The sequence below is a fragment of the Xyrauchen texanus genome, chromosome 37 (genome assembly GCF_025860055.1).
Source record: "Xyrauchen texanus isolate HMW12.3.18 chromosome 37, RBS_HiC_50CHRs, whole genome shotgun sequence".
NCBI classification, from domain to species: domain Eukaryota; kingdom Metazoa; phylum Chordata; class Actinopteri; order Cypriniformes; family Catostomidae; genus Xyrauchen; species Xyrauchen texanus.
The window spans coordinates 25,055,599-25,080,943 of NC_068312.1; the positions used below are offsets into that span (position 1 = coordinate 25,055,599).

The 25,345-nt window shown below is 39.3% G+C and overlaps 1 protein-coding gene across 2 annotated transcripts in view; it reads left to right on the plus strand.

Moving 5' to 3' along the window:
• Positions 1–1,791: 1,791 nt before the first annotated feature.
• Positions 1,792–25,345, plus strand: part of LOC127631191 (uncharacterized) — a 35,276-nt gene continuing 11,722 nt past the window's right edge. For both annotated transcript variants that reach the window (XM_052109224.1, XM_052109225.1), the window contains exons 1-2: positions 1,792–2,105; positions 21,167–21,420. In XM_052109224.1, the coding sequence (XP_051965184.1) occupies positions 21,287–21,420 (134 nt within the window). In that variant the 5' untranslated portion in view covers positions 1,792–2,105; positions 21,167–21,286. The remainder of the gene's footprint in view (positions 2,106–21,166; positions 21,421–25,345) is intronic.

The following is a 25,345-nucleotide window of genomic DNA, read 5'->3' on the forward strand; positions in this document are numbered from 1 at the left end:
TATGCTTACTGGCCCAGTCAGTGTTCCTACAGATGGGTGATTAACAGCAGGGTGCAGGGGTTTAGACCGTGTGTCTCAGTATATGTGCTGATAAACAAATTTACCATCTAGAGAGACCTATTTTGATTGGTGAGTTAATTTATTTTTGTGGTAATTGAGTTATGCAAGTTTGACAAGAATATTTCAAGGAATATTGATGATTAAATGTACATGTTCTATATAAACACACATTCACATTGTTAACTAGTTTTACTAGTATCCCGGAGACAAATTTCCTGTGTTTACACTCAGTTTAGTTAGACATAAAAGTGTTCATAATCTTTCATAGATACCTTTGTTTTTACTACAGCAAGTGACTGGAACAAAGAAATCTTTTCATGTTTTCAACTCACAAAAAAAGTCCCAAAAAGTATTATTGCACTACTATGTTTTTTTCCATGGTACAATATAACATAGCAAACATTTTTTTGGGGATTTATTGACTAGTATTGATGCTGACTACCACCCCTGGAGTCGCAAGTTCGAATCCAGGGTATGCTCAGTGACTCCAGTCAGGTCTCCTAAGCCCAATTGCTAGGAAGGGTAGAGTCACATGGGGTAACCTCGTGGTCACGATTAAGGGGTTCTCACTCTCAATGGGGCAAGTGGTAAGTTGTGCGAGGATCGAGGAGAGTAGCATGAGCCTCCACATGTTGTGAGTCTCCGTGGTGTCATACACAGCGAGCCACGTGATAAGATGCGCAGATTTGCGGTCTTAGAAGCAGAGGCAACTGAGACTTGTCCTCCACCACAAGGATAGAGGTGAGTAACCGCGCCACCACGAGGACCAAAGTAGTGGGAATAAGGCATTTCAAATTGGGAGAAAAGGGGATAAAAAGAAAAGAAAAGAAAAAAGGTATTTCAGGTAGCCATAATTACCTGGTTTTATTAAAGTCAAATATAGCTATAAGGTAAGAATTAAACTAAACTAACAAAAGTATTTTTTAAAGGAATAGTTCACCCCAAAAAATGAAAATTCTGTCACGATTTACTCACCCTCATGTGTCATTCAAACTCGTGTGGCTTTCCTTCCGTAGTAAAACACAAAATTATATTATTTTTACATTAGTTACCATTCAATTTTTTTGTGTGGAAAAAGAGGTGATGAAAGTGAATGGTGACTGAGGTTAACATTTGATCTATTAACTCGTTTTGTGTTCCATGGAATAAAGAAAGTAATTCAAGTTTGAAAGTATATGAGGATATGAAGGTGAGTAAATAAAAATAGAATTTTCATTTTTTGGGTGAACTATCAATTTAATTGTAAAATCGCAGAGAAATAGCCTAGCTCTTGGGAAACAACTGCACATTTTCACTTTTTACAGTTTTAAGTATGTTTTTCCTTGAAGTATCTTTGTAAATGTGGTGTATGTTAATGTTAACACCATGCATGCCAACATGGCAATATGGTAATCACTCAGGACCAATGGTTTATCAAAGCACAGTGATGTTGTTAACATCTGATGCAATCATTGCTGCCATGGTTCAGTCACAGTGCCTTTGCAAGGGAAAAAAAGGAGGCTTTTCAACCAATGACCGTTTTTTTGGGTTAATAATTCCCCGTTCTATTCGCTTTACTAGCAATGTTGCCTGACATTCACAGACTTGCCACGAAGCGGCGCAAAACGCAATCTCCAGATGCCAATGGAGAGGGCACCGTGCTGTCATATGCTGCTGTCAGCGATGCTCGAGACAGTACTGAGGCTTCAAGAGGCTTTGAGACTCAACGGAGGCAACTGTGACGTGCTGGAGGCAACTGTGACGTGCTCTTGATACCACAACCGAACCTCGACTTGGAATAACCCAGTTGTGCGTTTGCCACTTTTGCCTTGTAAGCGACGCAAAATGCACAGGAACAATGGGAATGGTCAGAGGTTGCGATGAGGACGCCAAATGCCATGCCGCACACATGTCCTTCCTAACACACGAAACCAGGCTCAACGCAGGTTATTGATTATGCTTGCGGTGTTCTGGGGTCCGACCGGGTGCCAGACATTTCAGCAGCTGCCGAGAGTCCAGCGAGGTGTATGCTGCGCGGCGACGCGCCCGCTGAATCCCTAAACTGAGTGAGTATCGAGCCCTTCAGCAGCATCACTCTATACGTGTTTCATTGGCATTATGGAACAACATAATCGGAAGAAATGCTGTATTAAACGTATATCAGAATGTAGAACATAATCATTTGCGTGTGGAGGAAGGAAGAATATGCGTCCCGTTCATATAAGATTAACGACTCGCTTCATATAAAATAGATGAGACGACACGTGTGAAACAGCTTCAATGTAGCCGAATTACCCTTTGTGATTCGACGCTTAATCAAACGATTTATGAGCAGAGTTTTAGATTGTGGCACGCTCTCACTCAGCAGAAACGAGCACTGTTTGGTATCAGATTTAATACCGTGAATTATAGAATCAATTAACAGCGACATGACACCCGGTTATTTATTTGTTTCCCTTCCAATCAAAAGGGATTTCGATGGAAACCTCAAGCTGTCTGCTGTGGGAGCCGGCCTCGAGGACACGCCTGCACTGCGCGTGCATTTCCACTTTGATTTTGCGAGATTATTTCCTGAGCGCATCGGAGATTGGCGGGACAATACCCACGGGAGCAACGAATTACCCGTGCTAAATAAGAGGTCGACCGCTGCGGGCCATAACATATTAATACGATTGCACTAGGCTACATATCACCATGGCAAGAAAACAATGGTGTTGCATACTGGCATTGAATAACATTTTGCCAGAATTCTGTTGTAGCATTCAGCATCTTAAAGTTCAGGCAAATAAAGACCGGATTTGATTTTTCTCCGGTTGTGTGTCTGTTGAAACCACTGTAGACGCTGTTCAAACGGATTGATCACCTTACTATTGGGACATATGTGTGCAAAAATGCTCAGCAGGCTATTTGAAGATGTGTAATTTGGGCACAGGTGGAGTGAATGTTAAGGGTTCAATACAAGTCAAGCTCAATTGAAAGCATTTGTGGCATGATATTCCCAGTGTTCGATTTAGGCATGTGCAGTCGCTCAGGGTGGCATCTTGTGGCAGGGTGGCACGAGGCGGCGGCTGTAGTATAACTGGTCTTACTCGACCCACTCCAAGCGAGGTTTGAACTGGTGTTTCCACCATGGGAATCGGGTGCACTAATGAGGAGGCTAAAGGCTACAGCCTCTAGCGTCAGTCGCCAGTGCACCTCTTGAGGCCAGAGGAGTGAGGTTTACACACAGCACAGCTACCTACCAGCTGGCTACTGTTAACTCACACTTCTAAACCTCAATCCCATCCGGGTCACTGCACCACTGTAACCGGTCCTGCTCAACCCGCTACAAATGGGATTCGAATCAGTGTCTTTGGCGTAGGAGGTTGGCGTACTAACGAGGAGGCTAAAGGCTACAGGCTACAGTGCCTAGTGTCAATCTCTAGTGCGTCTCTTGAGGTGTGGAGGTGTACACATTGCACAGCTTCCTACCAGCTGGCTACCATTAGAGTAGCATTGATGAAACTGGCCAGGGGATTTCAATTTCCCAGTATGCTTCGCAGGGAACTGGATGGTGTGAGCAAATGTTGAAACTAAGTGTTATTTTATGCATTTTTGAGCAAAATATATTTACTTTTCTGATTTATAATTTTTTAAAAGTAGTGTTTGTTTGGCTGGAGTTTGGGGGGTTACCATTGTGGTGAACACTCGCTGAGCTACCCAGTCCCCTGGAATTTTATTTTCTTCTTAAAAAAAAAGCCAAAAAATCTGGGAAACATTTTTAAGTGTGGACCCCCAGAAGAGTAACGGGACCCTCCCTTAATAAGCACATGGAACAAGTTGTTTTATTTTCGCCTGTGTGCAGCATTTGAGTCTAGCATTTAAGTACATAGACTGAACAGATCACAGATAACTGAACGAACACCAGTATATCTCTGTATCAAGTGTAGAGGGAACGCTTGTCAGTTCAGGCTCACAGTGTGTGATGATTCACCACTCATTACCTGTCAGTGCATGCACTTATATGCAGACAGATTTAGGTTTTGAGGGTGCCATACATGCATTTGATTCATTGAGTGGCTGAGTGAATCAGACCATGGGGCCAAGCTGCTCAATCACATAAGCTTCCTTTTGATTGGTGGAGAATGGAACAGCTATGGTGTTCCCAACCATGAGTGACAGAGTATTCAAGCAGAATAGTCTGCACTGTCCAGTGAATGAGATATTCACACATGGGATCACAGGTGATTAGGTGTAACATCTAAAGAGTTAACTGAAATAACTGTTTCTTCTAGATGGTTACTCAAAAACTGTTTTCTAAGCTGGAGAGAAATGGTTCTTTAAGGAGGCAAGAGGGCTGCACTCATTTAGAAACCATATAGTTGAATAAATAAGAGTCTAAAGACACAGACACAACAAAACATGTTACAGATCCCCAAATTTAAGGGGGAAAAAATGATCTGGGGAATCAGGAGTGGGCAGGGATCAGGGTGGAGCTGGCAGATGGCTGGGAGAGCAGGGTGGACCAATAGACCAGGGCAGAGCTGGGGCAGGGCCCGCAGACCAGGGTGGACCAGGAGACCAGGGTGGAGCTGGTGGAGGGCCCACAAACCAGGGTGGACCAGGAGACCAGGACAGAGGGCCCAGAGACCGGGGTGGACCAGGAGATCAGAGATTCAAGATCAAGGCAGCTGGAGAGACGAGGCTCCAGGCGCTGGCTCTGGGATGGATGAGGCTCCAGGCGTGGCTGCTGGCTTGTGGACAATGTCAGGTGTGGTGGCTATGGCGGTGAACTCTGTCATGGTGGTGGAGTCTGGCATGGTGGACTCAGTCATTGGTATTATTAGGGTGGCTGAAGACTCCAATGTGCTGGTCAATGTAGGAATCCTGATTTCCTCATCTGCCACTCCAACAGTAACGGCTGAACCGCTCAATAACAGGGCAAAGTCAATATACTGTTTAATTGTCTAAGCTAACCTGCAGGCTTTAAGGAATAGATGGGCTTATTTAATCCTGCATGAAAAAAATGCTTCCAGGAGACCTCCTGAAAATCAACCTGGTCACACAGTCCACAAAACTCATGAAAAAAAATCTTTGATGAGTTGGTTCCCCTGATGCAAACGCATCAGTTTTACTGCTGGGTTCATGGTGTCGGTCGTGCATTCTGTAACTTAGAGAGACAGGCTGAAGACAGGGATGGACGAAGATGATGATGATGTGAGAACCCAAGTGTATTATTATTTACAAAGTGAATAACCAACATAAACTAGAACAAAGAGACTTTACTTGAATTGACTTGACTCAAGACTAATGAACATGATAACAAGACAATGACTATAACCAATGAGAACAAAACACCTGAAACATGAGGGTCACATGACAAACAAGGAAAATCACATGACACATAGGAAACAGGAACTAAACTTTCAAAATAAGAGTCCAAAGACACCGACAAAACAGAACATATTACGCTTTCTCTGGTTTCACCCAAGTCAAGCAAAGAAGGGGAAGAGCAGTGATGAAACACTTGTTGGTTTTGCACATTTATTCAGACATGTATTGCCATTACATGTGCCAATTCAATTTATAACATAATTGAGTTGGATACAATTAAACTGAAAATGCATATGGGACGATGTTAAATTCATAAACCCATACTATAAAGATATGTCATGATTGTAACACATTGAAATAAATAAAAATCTCTATAGTGTGAATATAGTCCTAAATATTTCATGTGTATGTACTAATGTTAGTCAATAAACAACACATCACAAGATTATAAATGTTGGGCGCTTCGTTCAGGAATGGGTTTGGATATTAGCAATAAATACTAATGATCAAAAGTAATTATGAATTATTAAAAATCAATAGAACATTGATTAGAATCAACATTTGCTTTTAATCCTTTAAATCAACAATCATCAAAGATAACCATCAATTATCAAATTTAATAGAATATTAATTATTATTAAAGATAATTATGAATGATTAAAATCAATAAAACACTGATTAGAATTAACATTAGATAATTGATCCTTCAAATCAACAATCATCAAAGATAATTATCAGTGATCAAAATCAATAGAATATTAATAAGGATTAATATAGCCGGGGCACCACCCTGGAATCAGGGACCAATAACCAGACAGTATAGCAGTCTCACTATAAGATTATCTTCTTAGGAAAGTCGACATCCGGAGAACATCGACATTCAAAAGGATAACAATGAAAGCTTGAATCCGAGCACTGACATCCACTATCAGCCCTTGACACAAGTTTATTAATGCAGTAATATCAATTAATAATCAATACAATGCAGTCAATAAACTTCTGACATCCATCTACAAACTAAACAGTAACATGATTAGATATGGTAACTAATAAGCCTATAATACATGAGAGGAAAGTGTGTGTGTGAGTGTGTGTAAGGAGAGAAGGAGGGCACAAAATGTTGGACGTAGCTCTCGTGGAGAGTACATCACGCAAATGTGGGCAGAGAGACTAGTTAATGGCATCTGCCCATTTTAACACGTGTCTCAGCTGGTACAATAACTTAGGGACAAAGTGGGCTCTATCATCAAGTTTTCTGATTGCCAAATGTGTGTGCGGGTATGTTTGTGAGGGGTCACGTGTCTGCGGTTAGTACAAGAGAGAGAGAACCGAGTGACAACACCGAAGCCAGTTTTAGCGATCGTGGGAGAGAAGGCAACCGTTATTTTATCATTCAGAAACACGGTGAATGTCTCTTAATCTATCCACTGCGGTCATTGTTTCTTTTATGGATAAACTCAGTGTGCCGGTCTCACCCATGATGGCGGAAATGTACAAACAGTCCAACGTGGTTTGCCGACAACACAGCAAATCTCATTCATGGTAAAAGTAAGTTACAATACCTTGAGAATTATCAGCAGCAATGAGCGGACTCGGTGGTCTGTAAACTGAACAAGCAATAACCTTGATACACAAGAATAACACACTATAATAATCTATCTCTGCCCAGACGTAAACCTCTTACTTGAGTCGCGTGAGGACTCGGGTAGAATGTGTGTTTGTCCATTATTTGACACCGACTCGGTTCCTCAATTCTCGGGTGATAACAGGAGGCCGTTTCCTCGCTCTGTCGGCGGGCGGTACGGTGGCTGATTCTTGGCGGGCTGATGGAGAAATCAGTGAAGTCGACTCGGTTGAAGAGAAATCTTCTTTCTTCACTTCTGCAAGCAAAAGGGTGAGATGCTCCTTCAGATCCGTTAGCATGTTCTGTGGAAATCTCGGCTCGTCCAGAGAGATGAGATTGTATGGCCAAAGTTCAGGTACGTACGTTACTTCCTTGGGCAACAAGGCTACACCTGGTAGCAGCAGGGCTGCATCTAGAAAAAGCACATGCTGTCGCTGGAAGCAATGCCCGGAAAGATCTCCAAGGTTTTTATACTCTCATGCTTTTCATCCAATAAGAGTTGATAGTTCAATCCTTCAGAATTTCACACATAGGTGTAAAGTGAGCAAGGCTTCATGGGATCTGTAGTCTGTTGTGGACTCCCTTTGTTTGATTTTGGCACCATTGTTGTTATCAGGCTTTGAGTGTTCGAATAGGCCGCAGTCAGGCTTTATGACTGTATGTAATCCAGCCTTTGTCTCCTATTTGTGTACATGAGGCCCAACATGAAGCACATACTTTATTCACACCAAAAGACTTCAATGTAAACATGTTATTCATATACATTACACTAATATGCATCTGTTGCTTTCTGTGTATTCTTCATGAGTTAAAAGCAGTTCTAACATTCATACAGACGGGATCATCACAAACGTTTTGTAATATTGTGACCAAGTCAAACCAGAAAGCCACACAAAAATATTTGTAAATCCTGAATGAGAGATGTTTATGGGGATGTAGTGGTAGGAGTGTGTACTCGCTGGTCACACGTCAGACTAACTGGCTTATGGAGATGAATTGTAGATACAATATATTTAAATGTCCACGAAAGTCAAATTTGGTGATATTTGTACTGAATTCAGCCTTGTATACACATTTCCTGGCACATTTTTGATGTTTTTCTTGATATCGCTTCTCAGGTGTTTTTCCATTCACTGCCATTGCTTCCTCCTGCTGATGGTCACAAATATGGCAGCTGCATATAAAGTGATGTCACTGAAGCAGGATAATATGTTGAAATGCGGCATCAACATTTTTCATAATCTCTCCCCATGTGTTCCACAGAAGAAAAAAGATACTCAGTTTTTAAACAACGTGATGAGTGTAAGTAAATGATGACAGAATTAGACAGAATTTTCTAGGTTAATGATCCCTTTAAAAATGCAGTTGCAGTACATGAAAGTCATCCTCTGCTTGGGAAGCCTGTTATGTGAATCACATGCCTCATTTTGTCACACATCTGAAATGTGTTTCCCAGTGCTAAAGTTCCTCAGCATCTTGCTTATCCTGTGGTGGCCTACCAAGTGAACAAAGCCTGCAGATTTTGAGAGGGGCATCAGAGAATAGCTGTAGGTCTGTGGAGGTGTGATAAGGCCCTGCAAGCAGACATCCATTAAACTTGAGGCTCTGGTGATGATAATGTAAACTGCAGAAGAATTCCTTCTCTGCCTTATCGTGGAGCAGATGAGTGGTCATAGCTCTTGGTTCTCTTAAGGCACAGGAGGCAACTTGTAGCCTACATCTCTCCTTGCTGCCCCAGGCAGCTGCTCATGTCATCCATGCCTAAATCCACCACTACCCACTGGCTCATAGAGAGGTCAAAGAGTTCTTGTCTGCTCTAGACAATGGTCATAAGTTCAGGAATCTCTGGTGACCCTACAGTCTGTTAGTTACAGTCATTGCATTTTAGTCCACAGTCCAGCATTGCAGGCTATTCATCGCACCAGTAATTTAATTTATCCCTATTTCTTTCTGTAAACTAATATATTTGTATATTTTTTAAATGACAAATGGAATTATAAGAAAAAAAAATTGCAGTTTCAACTACTTTCTACAATTGTATTTCCTAAGATTAATAGTGGTTTGTAGGAGAGATGTACAAACATCCTGGCTTTGTAAATGCAGACTGATATTAGGAAATTATTCCTGATTATTTGGGTGTCTTCTATTCATAGCACAAGATACACAGTATGAGAGATACGCAAGTGAATTCACTCCAGCATTTCAATTGCACCGGGCGGTTGTTTCCTGTAACCCATTTAGACAAACTCAACAAATCTGGTTTTCATGAGTAGAGCTATGTTGCTCTAAGGCACAGTAAATGGGTGTTTTGTGTTTTTTTTTTTTTTTTTTAAGAGAACATAAAAGATTTTGAATATAATTTTAAAATGATTCCTCTGGACTTCCTCTAAATGTAATAGAGAGCGATTTCTTGCAATAATATGAGACATTTCTGTCTTTGATTACAGAGATGATTAGTCATCCCTTGGAGGCTTGATTTTTGTCTTGATGATCAAAAGTGCATTGCTATGCAGTTGCTAAGGTGCTCTAAGTGGTTTTTAGCACATTGCCACTCTGTTGCTAGAGTCTTCTGGGTGGTTGCTGTATCATTGCTTTGGTTTTTCTAGGTAGTTGCTAAGCCTAAGTCATAAGAGCCTAACCCCATGTTTCTGTGATATTCTAGTCACTATAAATGGCTCGGGTCTATCCCTCAGTGTAAGTTACTGAGGTTTTATTTGTACCGTTTTATTTTCTGTCAGGCAAAAATCACAAGATAATCAGAAGACAAGTATAAAAAAAGAAGAAAAAATTTGATATCATAAATCTCCCCTCTCCCTCACCTCTTCCATGTACATTATGTGGCACAAATTGTGTGGGATTTACTCATGTTTTATATGTAGGTGTTATGTATACCCTGTCTTGTTCCACTGTTGCCCTTTTGTTTACCATTTTTGTCACTTTTGTACTCCTTAGTTTTCACTTTTGTCCCTTTTGTAGCTCCACAGTCTTATTTTCCCTCGTGTTCACTGTTCATTGTTTTCACCTGCCCTTGTTAATTTGCCTTTGGTTTCTGTTAATCTCCTTGTTATCTTGTTTGAGTCCTGTTTGTTCATTGGCCCCTTTGTCCCACATTTATGTATTTAAACCCTGTCTGTTTGTTCAGTCTGTGTCAGCTGTTGTTTGTTAATGGAGTTATGTTGTTAGCCTGGTATGTGTTCCCTGCCTGAGTTCTCGGTTTGTGTTTAGTTTTCAGTTTTATGTTTTATTTCCCCATTGAGGGTTGTTCCTTTGTGTTTACTTGTTTATTTAATAAATTCTTAACTGCATTTGGATCCGCATCTCCTCGTCTGCCTCTCTGCTCAAGCGTTACAGTAGGATTAGAGGTTTGTTCAAATTCCAAATAATTTTAAGTATAAGCAATAATAATAGCAATAGCCTTAGCACGCATCACTTTTAATTATATATCATTACATTTATTGTCTGAAGTGGGTTTTAGTAGGCTACTTTTTGCTTTTAGTGTTGTAATTGGATGGAAATAGTAGTATTGTAGCAGTAAGTACTGAAATGGTTCCAACTTCTATTTAAATTTCTGAAACAAGTAATTTTCTTAGAACAAAGCAGTTGTGTAAAGGTTGTGCTGGGTGGTTTGGAAAGATTATCAGAGAAGATGACAGAGGACACTCTTTTACCAGTTGCTCTCTAATAAATCATTAAACATCTTTCACAAAGGCATAAACAGCCACACTGCTCAGAGGACACTTTAAAGGTATTTAAAGGTATAGTTCACCCAAAAATGTAAATCATGTCATCATTTAATTCCCTTCATATTGTTCGAGTTGAGCACAAAATGAGAGGCTAGGCAGAATTACAGCCTCAATCATCTTTTACTTTTATTGTATAGAAAGAAGATGAATGAAAGTGAATGTGACTGAGAATAACATCCTGCCTAATGTCTGATATTTTTGTTCCATGGAAGAAACTAAGTAATACAGAGTTGGAACAACATGAAGGTGCGTAAACAACAAAATTATTTGGGTGATGGATCATCTCTTTAAACCCCTATTGCTCTGATTTTTTTTTGATTTTTTTTTTAAATTTAGCTGTTTGTTTACATCATTTTTGTAGTTAATATCCTCGCATTTCTTCGTGTAACCATTCCCCCAATAGTTTTGCTGATGTTGAATGGACAGAAAGAGAGAAAAGAGAGGGGGAGGAGATGAGAGAGTCATGTCTCGGGGGTTTGGGGGGACGTGCCAGTTTCTCTCTAACTGAAAACTAGGGCTTCACAGTAATGAAAACATGCCATTGCCCAATCTCACTCTTTCTTGGTTCCTCACCTCATCACTCACAGACACACACTCTGTCTTTTTCTTTCTCTGGGGAAGTAATTGACTGGAAGTTGCTGGTGTTTGAGATAGGGAGGGAAATAAATCTGCCATTGTTATGTGTTCTGATTCCTCCAAATCCCCTCCAAATACAGTAATGATGAAGAAGAGAAAGATAGAGGACTGAAAAAATTTGTATTATTCATGACGTTGTGGCCACATAAAGTGGAGTTTGGACATTCTGATGCTTTGGGGGAATCTAAGTGGGACCTGTAATCTTTTGATGCATTTGTAGTTGCAAACAATAATCACTAGGGAGCAGTAGTTTAAGCCTTGAAGTTATAGAAGTGCATGCTGGGTGGATCCAGAGGGTCAAGGTTTGGCTGGTTAGCTTCTGCTGGTACATGCCATAACTTGCACATTATGTTAAAAATGTTGGAAAATGTTTTTCCACTGATGGCCATTCAAAAGTAGCTACATATTTTGTCAAAATTCGTATTTTTAGTAAGTAACATATAAATCGCATTAACAGTGTGACATAAGGTGTGTCCCAAATAACACACTATACACTATGCACTGACTGCTGAAAGGAGTTCCAATATAGAGTGATCAGTCACATGATACATACGGCTCAGCTGATTGGCTCAAAAATAAATGTTTCCAGAACTAAGTGCCCTTGAAGCAAATATAGCAGCATCCCAACTGCAGACTTCTGGGGTGGCATGTACCAGATGAACAACTGACATTTCGATGAATGGGAATGTTAACCGAAAGCTTTCTCTATGTATATTTGAACTCCTTGGACTAGACATTATGCTGTTATTACACAGCTTCTTACCAAATAAATTAATACACAAACATGAAGAAAGAAGAAAGAATCCATAGAGTGATATGAGAGACATTAACCTAACACAGCTATGTAGGAAATTAGTTGCCTGGGACAACAGTTAATTATAGAAATATTTGACTGCAGAATGTTGACCAATTAGAATCAAGTATGCCAGATAGATCTTAATTAGCCTGCTATTGAAATCTTTTGCACATCTTAACAACATTATTGTTACACATTCTTTGCTGGCTACATTTATATTGTAATAATAGAGTTTATGAATTGTATACTGTAGTAATAGATTATGACTTCTATTTGGTGCTCTAAAGACTAAAGGAGTTGTTTCAATTAATTTGTATTTTAATTGATATTGTGTGCTGGACTGTACGATGTGTGCCTAAATGCTACAGACTTCAATTAAGTATGAACAACATATTTTAGTTTTACTTGGTCACACTAATCAATATTGAAGTAGTAATCATTTTAAGAGGATTGCTCTTGGTATTTGAAATAATTGCTTAGCATTAGCTGATTTTACCAATTAAACAGACTTCTGTCTTACTCTAATGGCAAATTAATAAGCCCAAAATTAAAGACAGGGACTGTGTATCAGAGATAGAGCTCTGTTCCTTCCCAAACAGTATCTAACTGTGTAATTACACAGGAAACAAACTCTTTACTGTTTAATTAGCCCAGCAAAGACAAGATGTAGATTTAGCCTCACACTCCTCTCACTTACCCAGTCTTATCTTAGTCCAGAAACTGTGATGTGAGTGTAGTTTAACCATCAGTTGTGATATTGTTTCTTGGTTGCCTCAGCCTGTCATTAACACGTTCAATCTTTGCTTCTTTCCTCTTGGGTTGTTCCAAAATTTGAGTTATACTTGAACTTTGATAGCAGAAATTGTACTAACATACAGTATTACTACAGCACTCTTGTTGTGTGATATTGCTATTGCTGTGTTAGGATTAGAAATGCCCCAGTCAGTCTGTCTGGTCTTTGAATTACAGGGGAATTTACATCTGTAAAGAAGAAGGTGACAGTAAAAGGACTGATTGGCAGACTTACAGATCTGATAAGGGGCCTGGAGACTGCACTAAAAATTTAAAAAATGTCCTTGCACGTTTAGTCTCACAACATTATTGTAATACAAGGGGAATGATGGGTCTATTTGGCTCTTAGCTTATGAAACTGATATGAATGGGGTGAAGTTGCAGTAATTTATTATTGAGCGAGTGCAAGTGGTGTTTGTGCAAACATTGTGCTAGCAGCTCTTTGTGGTTGTAACACTACTGAACTCTTAGTAATAGCAAGTAATGCCAGCAGAAAAGTCTGTATTTAATTGATTTGTAAGAAAAATTTTTGGATTTTGAAAACATTTAAGCTAATAGGAGTCATGGCAGAAAATGAATAAAAAATATTTAAGATTCTGCACATTTTCTGGATCATTAATCAAATGTAAGCAGATTTGTGATGTTAACTGCTTTGTACAAAATATCAGATGTCATTGCTTCCATTCAAGCATATGAAATACTCTTTGGAACGTCATGCAAGGATAACATGGATCATCAGGTTTTGTGGAAACTTGTGGAGTCCATGCCAGCTCAAATTCATGCTGTCATTAAAGCAAAATGGGGACCTACCAAATATTAAGAAGTTCTGAAATTCATATAAAATTATTAAATTCAACTTTTCACTCAGTTTGTTATGCTGATAATGTAAATTAATGTAAATTGTATAGTGCAAAATGTAGCATTTATTTAGAAAATAATGTGAAATAGAATCAGTGTTCTCAGACTGTTGGATCCCACAATGTCTTTGTGCGTGGTCTCAATCTCTCACTTATGCACTGAAAAGCATCCACACATTGACAGGGACTATTTTATCCACACAGCTCATGCTTGCCTATGTCTCTGCATGAAACACATCATTATAGAGATTGACTTTACAAATCAATAAGACCAACATGTGATTTGGCCGTTCGGTGAGGTGAAACACAGTCACATCAGGCTCCATCTGGCCTCAGACAAATTATGTGCTTGTGATGGAAAAATGGAACACTCTTTTTCATGAATCTCACTTTCCTCATAGGACAACAGACACTCCCCAGAGAAAGACATTATGTCATTTTCCTTGTCAAAGAGGAATGGAATCTCTAGCACCAGCATCCAGCATGGAAGAATATGAAAAAGTATTCTACTAACATTGGTTTCCCTCACATTGGAACAAACCAGAAACCTTTGCATTGCAAGCCCATATCTGAACCATAAGGCTAACACCACCAAGTTCTATCAGACTAATTCATCCTAAATAAGCAGCACATCTGAACATTTTGCTTTTAGTTTAACTTCCAAATACAGTAATATCACTCTTTTACATACTGATGTGAATATTGGTTCCATCTCCTGAACAATTTTTAGTTTCGATTTGTGCAAAAGCACAAGATATATACTCGATGAATACAAGCCCATCCAGAGAGAAAGAGATGAGCAATCACCTCTGATCTTCTCTTGAACTCAAGAGGAGCATTGCTCAGATGTTTAATCTAATTTAAAGTTGATTAAGCATTTAAATTGTATGTGATGTTTTTGTCACCTTTCACCTTCTCAATCGATCACTCAATCAGACAGATCGGTATGGCATACTTTCAAACAAATCTTGATTTCTGCCATATCTTTATATGGGAAAAATAGTAAGAGCAGCATGGTATGCTATAGTGAACTCAGCCTCAGTCAGTCAACAATTCAGAATATCTATGAAAATTAATAAAGGACATTAAAAATATAAAAACTCCTACTATTGTGCTCTTCTACAACTCAAACACTAAGGAGATCCTGTTAAAATAGATTATTAATGCACTGCAAGTGACGGAATGGAAGGATTTAGAAAGTGGAGGTGATTGAGAGAGCTTCATTAACAATAAAAACACAGAGATACTTGGGGACATGATAATATTGTGAGATAAAACACACAATGTTAAACTTTGGGGTTAGTAACTTTGGGGTTGGTTTTGTGTCATGTTTTGACATCTTTTCTTTGTGGATCTGAGCATTGTAGTAAAATGCAGGAACCTGATATCTTTATCAATGTCTAAATGGGTTGTATTTGCAGCATTTGTCCGCATTCTGCCAACATTTACTGCCGCTGTGGTTTGTTGCTGGATATATTGGCTTAAATATTCAGCTCCAAGCTTTAGCTGGACTAGGCTTCATCTGGTTCCAATCAACCACAATAAGTTCAGACATGTCTGTTCTTTACATAGTGGCTCTCTTCTAAAAAGCTGTCCACTGTCTACATAGGCTGGTGCCTACTAAGGCAGGAGCCTCATAAGTGACTGATTTGGGTCTACATCGGTTCTATGCAGGCCACACAAATACCACTCTGCACAGAGTCTCATTTGATTATTAACAGAGTTTGACATTAGCATGTTGCTAAGCTAACGCTGTGAAACGCTTTAGAGTAAATGTATTAAAATGCATAGCACACAAATATTGAATAAAATATTTTTTTTTTATTGCACTACATTTACATTTATGCATTTGGCAGACACTTTTATCCAAAGCGACTTACAGTGCAATTATTACAGGGACAATCCCCCCGGAGCAACCTGGAGTTAAGTGCCTTGCTCAAGGACACAATTGTGGTGGCCGTGGGGTTCAAACTTGCTGATTAACCTTGCTGATTAGCAGACCTGTGCTTTAGCCACTACGCCACCACCACTGTTGTTCAGTGCACCATGGTGCACTGAACAAATTTAGGGAATAAAATATGTTGCTTGATACATGTAATTGTGCCAGAAAAAGATATTTTAGAAGCCAGGAAATTTAAGTTGACCACCTTTTGGAACAGCCGTCATGTTGGGAGCTTGACTGTGATGTCTTAAAATACAGCCTCCATTGGCAGTACACAGACCTTAGCAGGGATGGGGTGGAAGGATAAAAAACTTGTTTATTTGTTTATTTTCAGACATGGTCTGTGATATGGTCTGTGATAGGCAGCAAGCTTTGCTTGCAACTTTGCCACTTCTCGCTTGTACAGTGGTTTATAATGCAATAATGCCATCCACTGCTTCATCTTAGTAAATGTGTCCATATGAGGTTTTTACTGTAAATATTTTATTAGTTTTCATGTAAGTGATTGCACTTAAATAAAATGTTGCAGAAGAGAAAATTTAAGTATACGGTCCATGGCCCATTTGTATACATTGCACAATCGTCTATTTTCCAAACATAAGCTATACATGTTCCTGTAGACTATTTTCACCTGGTACACCGACTCGTCCTCTCACAGCTTTCCATAAGGCTGTTTTCCTATTTATGTCTCTATAAACGCTCAAAGAAACGTTATTTGTCAAGAGGAAATTCAGCAACAGCGAGTATATTCGTCTCCATGTTGTTTTTGACTACATAAAAGCTATGTGTAATTTGATTGGTTGTGAATAAATTTAGCTCTGATTGGTCAGTGACAGGCTGCATCTGCGGAAAGATACACTTTTTTTATCTTGCGCGGTGTGCGCCACAAGCAGTTGTGTACAACAAAGCGCAGTGACCGTGTCCCATGTAAAACCACCTTAATGCTACTAAAACATCTCTGTATTAAGCTCTTTAGGCAACATAATGAGCAAATAAAATGCTTAATGTTATATTGGCATCAAAATCATTGCGAATGGATTATATTCAACATATCATATTCAGTATATCACCCAGCCCTAAAGAGCTTCCACATGACTCGTGTCAGGGCATCAGCGCACCATTCTATACCAGTGGCATGCGCTGTTTTGATCTCCACATAAAAAGCACTGCAGAGAATGTCTTGTTTTGATTCTAGCGTTGGCAATGCCCACGAAATGTCACATCATCTGAAAGGTCAGCGGCAACAGGGTCAAAATAAAACTTGTCTGAACTTTGAGTGTCACTTAACAATGCTTTGACAGAAACGCAACAGGGCACCAGGGGCAATGCTTTACTTTATAGAGTTCAATGTATTCGGCAATGCTCACTCAAATCATGTGGAAGCCTCTTGATGCAGTGTTATAATATATGTAAAACTGCATTGTACGTAGTAAACATAATTTTTTTCCAGCTGAGTAGTAGCAAGAAAAAGCATTTTCTTTTTTCCTTGTATCGCCTGCCTCGACAGACTCTTATTCTGATCATGACTCATGTCCCTGATAGTACTAAACCAGCCAAAATAATAAAATCTGGGCTAATTCTTTATCTGACGAAATCCACACAATCCAGCACATGCATGATGCCTGTGAGGTGAAAGTCAGAAATAGCCCCAGAATTCCATGTACTGCCATCAGCAGTGCAAGTTTTCATAATGAAGAATAAAAGACAGGATTGTTCATGCAAACAAGAGGTGACTGAACCTTACAGGGCTGACTCTTCATTCAGAAGCACTGGCCCATTCAGGAGATCTCTGTCACAATGACTGATGTAATGGAGAACATTGGACAATTGGAGAGGCACTCACAAGAACGCAATGAAGATTTGTTTCACTTGGGGTAAGTTCAGTGCACATCTGTTCTCTTGCACAGTCTTCTGCGATATCCCTTATTGAAACTGGAAGTCCATCGGAGGCAGTGGCAGATTTAGGCATGGGCAACATGGGCAGCTGCCTGCCACATAATCAAACCACACAGGCATATATTAAGGCAAGGGTCAGCTATGTTATGAAGGCTGATTTTTACTGAAAGTTTTAAATGTGTTTTTAGGACAAAGATATTTCTTCATTAATATCAGGATGGGGCAGCTTGTCACATTTTTAACCAGGGCTGGTCATATGTGTTTTAAATGATATAAATGTATCAATTACAATATTTGTTATCCAAATCAATGCTTAGATATTCTTGTACATTACCTTTTCCAGATGTGTTGCTTTATAAATCTTTTTGTACCTATGTTTGGGTGGTGGTGTCATGACGAGGCATTATGTCCCCTCTCATTGTTCACACAAAATATCAGTGGTTTTATTGTAGGTTCAACGGTAACAACTTACCCCAAATAGTGTGTCAACATGCCCTGCTATATGGGAATGTTGTCACAAGAAGTCAACATGTGTTCAATGAACTGTATTTTTGTCCTGGGCAATATTGGTGAAAAGGTTTTATGGCTTTCTTGTAGCTAAGCATTTAAAGGAATATTCCTGGATCAATACACGTTAAGCTCAATTAACAGCATTTGTTAATTATGTTGATAACCACAATAATCGTTTTCGTCACTCCTTATGTATACCTCCCTGGTCTCCGCTTCTGAGACCAACAATCCGTGCATTATATCTGTAGCTTGTTGTGGCTTGTTGTGCATGACACCACGGAGACTCCACATGTGGAGGCTCATGCTACTCTCTGTGATCCACGTGTCCCATTGAGAGCGAGAACCACTAATCGCGACCTCGAGGAGGTTACCCCATGTGACTCTACCATCCCTAGCAACCGGGCCAATTTGGTTGCCTAGGAGACCTGGATGGAGTCACTCAGCACACCTTGGATTTGAACTCGCTACACCTGTGGTGGTAGTCAGCGTCAATACTCATTGAGCTACCCAGGCCCCCGGAGGCAATCTTTAAATATTAAAATACTCACTGTTTCAAAAGTATAGCCACAACACATTAACAACATGCATTCTAAATTACACTGCAAACCACATGCAAAATGTAGCTTGCTACATTTAAGCTACTTAATTTTTTTTCTAACCAGATGCACAGAACATACTATCATTGACAAAGCTTCTAAAAGACATATTAAAATTATGTTTATGAAAGCCTGATTTGGTAAAATGTATATGCAATAATAAAAAAATACAAATTAATATTTATACATGCTACCAATACAAACCCATGCATTGTTTTTTTACAGCTTATTTTTCATTTACTACTACTGTTATGACTTACAAGAGGAGGCAGACGAGGAGTGGGGATCTAAATGTGGTTTTATTGTAAAAGATGAAGACAAATAAGACTGGAACAAATAAAACATCCACGATGGGAAAACAAAAGATACAAACAGGGGGAAAACATCCACGACGGGCTCAGGCAGGAACACAGACCAGAATATACAAGGCAGGAACACAGACCAGAATATACAAGGCAGGAACATACACTAACAAACAAGCAATGATCGACCAGGGACTGGAAAACAAACAGGGTTTAAATACACAAGGTAATTAGACTAAATGACAACCAGGTGAAAACAATGAGAGAGTGATGAGGGCCGGGAATCATGGGAACTCTAGTTTGTGAGAGGTGACACAAGAAACACGGGGCAGACAACAGGGGATCGTGACAACTACCATTACGAAAACATTTTTACATGATTTCCTTGGAACATTCCTGTAACATGTCTACATACATGTACTATTCACCTTATTCTGTAATTCTGTGTCTAGCTGTTGTATTTCTGTATGTACTGGAAGTTTATGTTTAGAGGCCAAATTCCTTGTGTGTGTGTGTGTGTGTGTGTGTGTGTGTGTGTGTGTGTCTTTGTGTTTATGTGTATGTGTGTGTGTGTGTGTAAAACGCCTTTGCAAAATCTGTCCATTATCTGATGTATGAGAGGGTAACACCATGGCATTTTGATATTCAATTAGATATACCCATATTTATGTACCACTCTGTATTTAAATAGTTCTTCAAAATACTTCAAAGAATACCATGTCTCTGCCATTGTACTTTGAAGTATGGTTACCATATTTATTATATTTACATAGTGCCTCAAGGTATTTAAAAACACCATGGTACTTCACTATATTAGTACCATTTTCATATACCATTTTTTTACATGGTGCTCTCAGGTAATGGTAGATGTTCACAAAACCCTGTTAATTCCATGGTACTTTTTATGTGTTTTCGTGTAGGCAACTAAGTGTTTTGATACTGATTTGTTTGGAAAATGTGTTTGTTTACCTCCAGTAGTTTTTCACAAGTTGAACAAGTGTTGAACTTAATAAAGACCTTCTTCATCACTGGCAAATGATAGGATGCATTTGCAGCTTTGGTATTCAATGACTGAAGATAAAAAATCTACTGCAATAAGCATTATTATTGTTTTCCATGTTTTATTCGGGAGAGCTTGTTGGTGAGAGACAAAACGCTCCAAACGATTCCACATCATGCACGTGAGCTTTCTTAGTCATTCCGATTGAATCACAAACCAATTCAGATCGCTTTGCTATCACGTGTGACCAATTCAATGTAAAGATCCGACTCAAATTAGGGATTTATTTGTTAATCGGATATCTTTATTTCAAACCTGGCGACAAAAAACACTAGGTTTACGACAATACAAATAAAATAGCCTCGCTACTGAAAAGCTACTTATTTAAAAAACAGCAAATCGTATGCCTCGCCTCAAATAATACACAAATAATTTGCATTATTATTGAATAGATTGTATTCTATTCTTTGAATTGTTTTGTTCATAGTTTTCCTGAATGATGGAATTAACTTTTACAGAGAAAGAGAGTACTTGATAAGAGGAGCGTTCTTGGGTGAATCTGAGATATTGCAAAGGACCAGTGAAAAATCTTCACGTGTACTGTATATCCTATTCAAGAGAGAGCAGAATGTAAACTTAGTGGTTTTGACAACTCAAACAGATATCATATCTGCTTAAAAAGGAACTTCACAGTTAAGGAACTTTGGAGTAAAAGCTTCAGGTTCATCTACCGTTGTTGACAGTTGAGGTACCTGATGCCTGTGAATCTTCGCATGAAAGGATGTAAAGTGTCCGCCAGTTGGGGGTAAGTTATTTCTACACAAGTGCAGAGTGACAGTCAGTGGGCATAAAATGACACACTGAGAGATAGAAGAGAGAGAGTGAGCCACAGGCAGACTTACCCAGAGAAAAAAAGCCCAAATAAAGTGCAAAAGAGAGAACAAGAGGAAGTGTGGGGGAGACTCACACTCTGTCATTCATTCACAGTCCAGAGAATGACTGAGAGGAATGAAAGAAAATGATTCATATTTTTGTTATCACTCTGATGGGTGAAAACATCTCCCATTACTTTTACAAAGCAAAGGAACTAACTCATAGCATCTCAACCTTTCCCTTTCAGATCTTGAGGACAGGGGTACTGTTTGAGTGTGTGTGTGTGTGTGTGTGTGTGTGTGTGTGTGTGTGTGTATATATGTGTTTTTGAGGGAGAGAGTGAAAGTGTGTGTGTTTGCAACTCCACATGGCCTCCATTCAGGACGGAGTGAACTTCTCTGCTCATCCCTATGGCAAAGTACTGCTGCTGGGGGCCATCGCCGCCGCCTCAGCCTTTGTTGTCACCATCCTCATCGTTGTGCTATGTGTGGGCTGCCAGAGGTGAGTTTCAGCCACCCACACACACACAAACACAAACACATACTCATCTGTGAATTGCTCCTCTGATTTCTCATCCAGAAATTAGCACAGAATTTCTGCCCTACAAAGGCTAAGTGCAGTAACTACAAATTTGGTCAAAAATGAGTTAAGACTTCTAATGGGCTTTATGACATGTTCTGTCTTGTGAAAAAATATCTGGGTTAAATTATGTCCCGTTTCGGGATAAATGCATTACCACTAATCTACCCATAACATGTTTGACTGGCTGGTATAAAAACTTTAAAGGCCTTTTTCTCTGTTTCTTTGTTTGCGTAGTTACTGCACTTAGCCTTTGTAGGGCAGATTTGTTTGGTAGTTCATTTGTTTTAGTTCATTACCAGTGCTTGCTTGTCCAGGCCCCTTACTCGAAATATTAAACTTTGGTGCTTAACTAGTCTCATACCGTTTGTGCTACGGATATGAATAATACCCTAGCAACCTTCTAGCAATCCCCTGGCAGCTTCCTAAAACACCATAGGAACTGTAAATTCTATGTAGGTAATGCTGTATATAGGTTTTGAGCAGAGTTGTTGCCTCCTAGCTTCAAGCTTATCTAATTGCTAACAATCTCTATGATCTCTATGTGCACTAAATATACTTATCCATCTGGACCTATGCTCTGCTTTTAGCACAGCTCTTGACTGGATCACATCCTAGCTTACTGATAGTCAGCAATTTGTTGTTTTGCAAAAACACATGTCCTCCACTGCTCCTGTCAATTCCGGTGTCCCTCAACGCTCAGTTTGTGGCCCACTTGTCTTCACAATTTATATGCTGCCACTTGGGCAGATAATCAGACACCATGGGTTTAGCTTCATTGTTATGCTGATGACACTCACATTCACATCAACACCCTTGTCAACTCTGTCTTTCCTCCTCCTGCACTACCTGCATTCAGGAACTGAAGCTTGGAAGTAAAATTATCTCAAGTTCAGTTCAGATAAAACAGTCATGCAATCGAATAGCAACACCCTAGCAACCCAAGCCTTCCATCTGCAACCTAGGCTGCAGATGGAAGGCTGCAGCCTAGTCCTTCCTAGACCAGTCCTCCTGAGGCTGTAGGCTAGACTCCTCCACAGGATTCAGCATTACGGTCTAGTAAGTGCACATGGCAAAACATATGCTTTGAACCATGTGATATTTTACTTTGTTTAGAAAACCCATACTCTTCAGAAAACGTGAAAAATGTCTTTAATCTCTAAATTATTTTGGCAACATGTGTTATTCACAAAGCTAGAGTCACTATTAAAAGCCTTTATATAATACGCTTTGCAACACTGATATTACAATTTATATTTAAATCCTTTCAAAAATGAAAAGAATGGAACCCTACACTTGTAAAAACTATTCCATTTTTAAAGCTTTTCAAATTCATGTAATTGCCCTTTTATTAATTTAATTAATAAATTTTTTGGTGCTTTGTCTTTTCTAATTTGTTGTATTGTCTAAACTACTTGCATTTGTTATTTTTCTACATATTGTAATAGCTGCAAATGCAAATACAAAATTGAAGAGAGAGAAAAATGTAAGCTGCGTCATTAAGGTTTCCGCCTCCGTGGTCACCATGTGTGTTGGCTGTGTCTCGTTTGAAAGGCTGCGTCCTCTGTAGGTCGCATTTGTCAGCTGCATACTTCATTGAGGCTGTCTCGTTTCAGTAAAGTGAGTGCGACACTCCTAATGCAGCCTTCGATTGCGACCTTCTATCACTGGAATTCATAGGATGCATGAGGTGCATCCTTCGTGGGCATTCACAACCCACAATTCCTTCCTTCAATGCAATTGAACATCATTTGTCCAAAAAATTAAACCAATTTGCTTGAAAATATGATGTTCAATCACAAGTAATGTTAATTCCCAAGTTGAAGTACCTCAGTAGATGGGTGCAAACCAGCGTGCTGTTTCTTCCAGATGCAGTTGCGATTTAATTTAAGCACAAACGCAACATTTTGAGCAAAATTATTGGTTGTTTTAGTGGAGTACCAGTGTTAGTTCAGCTTCAGATGTGTGTGCTTGTCATCTTGTCACCCTGCATCAGACAGATACACTAAGGAAGAGTTGTGAAGTTCTCATGTAATTGCTTTTTCAAGTTTTCTGATCGAACAGTTATTTCCTTTTAAATCCACTTGTACGTTTAAACATTTGTTCAGTTGGTGATTGACTGATGAGAGGTGGTGCTTTGCTGCTGTCCGGGACGCATCAGGGCACCGTTTTAAACCTCAAATGCGATGCGGTTTTTAACTACCTCTGAATGTGTTTTTTGGGATCCAATCACAAAATATTTTGCACCCTGTTTACAACTATATTTAGCGCTGACATTTGCAATCGGATCATCCGAAACACGTCTTATTACTAGTTGTAAACAGGGTCTTAAAATGACTGCAGCCAGAGCAAGGGAACGCTGTAGTGTAGAACAACTTCTGGCGAAAGTTCCTCCCACATTCATTTCCCCAGGAAAAAGGTGGATACTGCTGCCTTCAAAGGATGCATCCTAGCTAGCATGCAGCCTTCGAAATGAGACAGCTAAATCTGCCCTTTTTTAAAATAATTTGGGATATGTGCAGGGGATTGTGGGTAATTGAAGGCCACGAAGAATACACCTTATGCATCCTCCAAAATGTGGCAAATGAAGGCCATGAAGCGGGCTGCCATCCAAGTGTCCTCACAATTGAGATGGCCTTCGTTGAAGCTTGATGATGTGGCAACCGAGATATCCAGCCTAACAAAGCTGCAGCCTTCTGATTGAGAAGCACCCCATGTTTCACGATTGTCATCCATCAGAATCAGAATGAGCTTTATTGCCTTTATTATTTTTTTGGGCAAATGGAGAAACAAGCAAGTGCACACAGAACAGTGAGACATAGAATGTAAAACAAGGTAAGAGTATAAATTTACTTGTTTTTCTCGGTCTCATTCATACACATGCCTGAAAGCACTGGCCAAGCTCAAGCACTTTAAGATTTTCACAATTTACTTATTAAATATAATTATATTTTTAAACAGTAATTAAATAAACACATTTAAATCTGTGTTTTTATTTAGAAAATAAATGGATTGATAATTTATTCCTTTATTCTTTTTAATTGACACTCCTGGGCTTCAGCTGGTATGGTCTGACAAATGGTAAAAGAGGAGGAAATCCAAAGCAATTGGCAAATGGCTTAAGAAAAGAAATTGCCAAATGCTTTTTAAATTAAATTAAAATGACTTTGAGACTGACAATCTACTGTGAGAACTGAACAAACTCAATGCAAAACAGATTGCTGCCAACTTTTGCAATCACTAAATCCAGAACTCACTAGTTGAACTCACCAGTCAACTACTCGACTGTTGAACTAGTTGTCAACCATCTTGACACATCACTTGTGTGTATGTGTGTGTTGATGTAAGTTTACTTTAGAAACTGTACTCACTGTGTAGTCATCTTTGTCACTTCTTGTGTGCTCATAAGGACAATAATCCTTAGCGCTTATGATACTATTTTATTACTGTTTGATTGAATTCCATTTTTGTGGCTCAGTTTTGGCAAGAATTATTCAGAGGGCTGCTAATCATCCTCCCATCTTTGAAAGCCTTCTGTTGTTTTAAATGTCAATCTGTTTGTTTGTGTTTTATGATAAAGAAATCCAATGTGGATTTTGAGAATAAAGCATCTATAATACAAGAAAGAATATTCTGTCTTGATTTACTCATCCTCAAGTTGTTCCAAACCTGTATGACTTTAGTCACTTTTCCACCATCGGACCAAACAGTTCTCGTCAGAAATCCATGCTGTTCTAGGCCAGTTGGCATGGTTACGGCTTATTTTTTCACTGTGGCACAGTGAAATAAGGAGAATTAATGTAACATATCTGTATTTTGGCAATGGCATTGGAGCGAATGCACTGTG